This window comes from Propithecus coquereli, unplaced genomic scaffold (genome assembly GCF_000956105.1).
Source record: "Propithecus coquereli isolate 6110/MARCELLA unplaced genomic scaffold, Pcoq_1.0 Scaffold2, whole genome shotgun sequence".
Taxonomy (NCBI): Eukaryota; Metazoa; Chordata; class Mammalia; order Primates; family Indriidae; genus Propithecus; species Propithecus coquereli.
Genome location: NW_012144966.1, coordinates 546790 through 551138, shown reverse-complemented (window position 1 = coordinate 551138; position 4349 = coordinate 546790). Strand labels below are relative to the sequence as shown.

The following is a 4349-nucleotide window of genomic DNA, read 5'->3' as shown; positions in this document are numbered from 1 at the left end:
CAGGATCTTGCTCTTGTTCAGGCTGGTCTTGAGCTCCTGATCTCAAGCAATCCTCCTGCCTTGGCCTACCAGAGTGCTAGGATTATAGGCGTGAGCCACTGCGCCTGGCCTTCTGTTTGATTTCTTAAATAATTTCTAGTCTTTCTTATATTTTTCATTTTTTATTGTTTTGTTGATTTCATTTTGTTGTTTCTTTTTATTTTCGTGAGTTTTGGTGAGCTTACTTAAAAAAACCATTGTTTTGAATTCCTCATTAGGCAGTTCAGTTTGCTCCATTTCTTTGGGGTTAGCTACTGGGAAATTATTGTGTTTTTTGGTGGTGTTATAGCTACTTTGTTTTTCATGATTCTTTTTGCCTTACATTAAAGTTTGTGCATTTGAGTAGTAGGGCCTTATTCCAGTCTTTGCAGACTGTCTTTGTCTGGGAAAGCCCTTCTTTACCAGTCAGCCCATGCAGAAATTCTGGGCAGGTTGTTTGGAGTGGTTAGTGGGTGGGCTTGCTTCTGAAATCCTCAGGCAGGCTATCTTGGTGCCTGGGTCATCAGGTGCATTATCCTGGTCTCTGGGTTCAATGGGTTGGGCCTTGAGCCTGGATCCACTGTGGTGGACCTATTGATTGGGTCTGTCTTCAGGAGCTGACCAAGTGCTGAGATGGGCCTGGTGCCCAGGTCCACTGGGATGCACCTGAAACCTGAGTTCATGGGGTAGGCCTGATGCTTAGCTGGTTTTGAGACCTGAGTCTACCAGGGTGGACCTAGGTCCTGGGTCTACAGGGGTGGATGTGGAATATCTGTCCATGTGGGTTATACTGGTAATGGGTATTGTTTTGATGGTCCTGGACCCTGGGTCTGGTGGAGTGAGGAGTTGCAATGGCTGGCCTGGAGGGTAGAGTCCTGGGGAACAGCATGACAGTGGACACACCTGGAATGTGTTCTGTGGTGCTGACCTGGTGCCTGTGGCCAGGGGTGCTAACCTGTTGCTGTGTTGGACTGAAACCTGGAATGGGATGGGCCTACCTGGTACTGGCTTGGTGTGAAAGCTGAGGTGGGCCTACAGCCTAGGGCAACAGGGGCTGGCCTGGTGCTGGGTGTGCCTGGAGCTTGTATCTGCAGGTGCTGTCCTGGAGGCTGGGTCTGTCTGTGGTGCATCTTTAGTGCATCACAACCTTCAAATTCTTCTAACAGAGGGCTGCCGTTGCCTTTTGCTTAGGATGGATGTTGGTGTAGCAGAAGTTATTTCAGTATTTTTGCTATTCCCTTGGCCATTCCCACACATCTGTGCTATGCTCTCATCCCTTCCCAGGAGTACATTACTGGTGCTTATTGTTTGATGCTAGGCATGTGACAGGAGCAAAGGTGTTCTCTATTATGTTTTTTTCACCCTCCGTCTTTGACAGGCCCTGTCCCCCTGAGCCTTGAAAATGGGGCTTGCTCAGATTTTTCAGTCTCTCCTTCCCATGGAAGCAAATCTTCCTGATTGGTTTGGGGCAGGAGTTTCCTCCTCTGTCCTAGTGATAAAAACCCTCTGATTTGTATTTGGTAGGATTTTGGGCTCAAGGTTCTTTCTTGCCCCTTTTCCATGCGTAGAGGTTTTTTTTCTTTAACCTTTTCGCTAATTGCAATGGATTTTTGTCTCTTCCCTGGGGATGACAGAATTTACTTTCTTTTTCAGTTTTTTAAAGCTTTTGTTTTTTTAGGAGAAAAGTTCTGGGGAATTGTGCCTGTGTCCCAGAAGCCACTAGTCACCTTTTTTATACCTGCACATGTGCTCTTCCAGAATAAAAGGGGAGACTTTCTTGCTTTCATGCCTTGCTCACAGTCTTCCTTATGAGCACCCAGTGGAGGCCTATGGAAAAGTCCTTTTGGGTGAATATAAACTTCCTTTGAGTCTGAGTCCCTTAAGCTATTTCAGACTGTCGTGCTAACCCACTCTTGGCCTTTAACAATTTATTTAAATTTTGACTGTAGCCACTTCATTCTCCTGTATTCTGCCAAAGGTGAAATTGTTAGTGTGTTCTGTTTTTCCTTGGAAAGGCTTGTCACTCTTCGGAATTCAGATTGTTTGCCTTATAACCTCAAGTCTCTGATGAGTTCCAGAAAAGCTAAGATTTTTTAGATTATTCAGTCTTTTGTCATTGTTAGGATGGGAGGTATATTTGTGGTTTTCTAAACATAAACTAAACTAATTATAGTTTTAAAAATTTTCCTTAAAAATAATAGAAAAGTTTTATCAATATCTATCTATCTATCTATCTATCTATCTATCTATCTATCTAAGACTAGTCAAGCACAGTAGTGAGAAGGTGGGAATGAATACAACAAAGAGTTTGATCTGTAATTGACTGTGAACCATCCACTGAGATAACTTCAGACCACCCATCAGCATTTATTTTTAATTAGAACAAATAATATACTTTTTCTAGGTGTCTTTTTTTCCTTATTCTGCTGTTTTATTTTTAAAATAAAACTTGGCTTTTTATTTGCACAACCTCATTTGCTAGGCTGCTAATATTTCACAGTGTTTTTACAGCCAGCTAATATCCAGACTGTTGAACAGATTTAAATAATTAGTGGGAGCACTCATCCAGTGTTTTACCCTCTGTTTGGATTCTTCATATCAATCCAACTGGGACGATGTCTCAGTGATTTGAAGTTATAGGCTTTGGCTTCACTGTGTAAGTCAAATTAGCTGTCTATATTTCTAAAGCTGAATTGTAGAAAAATAACATTGTGAATATTTGACAGCATATGATTGAAAATATACGGCAAATGGTAGATAGAAATTTAGAATTATAATTCAAAGAAATAGCTCCATAAACATATATTGCATTAATTGGTTCTTAAATTGATGTGTATATCAGAAGGTAGAACTATAATAGTTTTAACACTTTTATGATGTAATGTATCATGCAAGATGTTAATCTGTCATCAGAATATTAAATTTTACTTGTTTTATTCTCATTCTAAGTATTTTTTGATTATAAAATTGTGCCTGTAGACTATGATAATTTTTTTTTTAAATAACTTTAGGAAACCAATTTTTTCTTATCTGTTTTCTCTGCAGAAAACTGCATCAGCAGTTTGAAATGTATAAGGAGCAGGTAAAGAAGATGGGAGAAGAATCACAACAACAACAAGAACAGAAGGGTGATGCCCCAACCTGTGGTATATGCCACAAAACAAAGTTTGCTGATGGATGTGGCCATAACTGTTCATATTGCCAAACAAAGTTCTGTGCTCGTTGTGGAGGTCGAGTGTCATTACGCTCAAACAAGGTACAAAAATGAAAATTACACATGACAATTCTCTTATAGTTAAACTTATTGTGAATAAAATAAAGATAACTGAAATCGATATTCAGAATAACCAAAAACCTAAACCTTCTATATTGTCTTTATTTTAGATAAAAGTTGTTTTACATTTTTTTACTGAATTAAAAAGATATTTGTCTCATTATTTCATGTCAGTTAGCTTATGATTTTGTTTAGAATCATAGGATCTTGGACTTCCAATTGGTGTCACTCTTTTATTTTATAATTACAAAAATCTCAGATCCAGAAAGACTAAAGTTTATTCTTAAAACCACACAACTGATTAATGTCAGAGTTTTGATACAGCTTTCCCTATACCACACATACTTTTACAAACTTGTGTAGATCTGCTCTTCCTTTGGCCCATTTCCTGTCCTTTTGAAAGAGGCCCTTTCCAGGTTTAAGTTTCTGTTTCATAATTTTATTATTTTTGAAGCTACATTCCCCTTTGTTTTTAATATTAATGGAATAAGCATTTGATTATGGAATTTAAAGAGGAAATGTTAAGGATTTGTTTCATATTTATATGAGATTACTGTAGTTTCTCCATCCACTTTAGAGAATGTATTAATGCTACTCAGAGAATGCTTCGTTGAAATTAGCAAAAGCAATATTTAAAAATGTTTGTCTCAATAAGTTCTTTCAAATTTGCATGTATCTACTCATTGGTATTTTATCACCTAGTTATTTTCTTAGGTAGTTTTTAAATGGAAGCTGATATCTTTACATACATTACTTAAACATAATTGTGGGAATCAGTTCCCTGGCATGATTTCATTTTCTCATTTTCCTCTTTTCTTACTGTTTTGTTTTGCCTAGAACTAATCACTTATTTTTTCTTATCTTTCCCCCTGGCTTACCTGATTATATATATTTTTTTCTTCTTGAGTAAGTGCATTGGCTAGAAACTGCAGTATAATTTTGAATAAAAATGGTGAAAGCATTTCTCTAATGATTAGAGATGTTGAGCATTTTTTTATATGTTTGCTGGCCATTATTCTGTCTTCTTTTGAAAAGCTTCTGTTCATTTCCCTTGCCC

At 37.9% G+C, this 4349-nt stretch overlaps 1 protein-coding gene across 1 annotated transcript in view; it reads left to right on the top strand.

The window, feature by feature from the left end:
• Window positions 1-4349, top strand: part of LOC105809674 (regulating synaptic membrane exocytosis protein 2) — a gene marked incomplete at its 3' end in the record, with an annotated part of 659796 nt that overhangs the window by 126848 nt on the left and 528599 nt on the right. The window contains exon 2 of the mRNA XM_012643523.1: window positions 3064-3274. Coding sequence (XP_012498977.1) covers window positions 3064-3274 — 211 coding nt within the window. The remainder of the gene's footprint in view (window positions 1-3063; window positions 3275-4349) is intronic.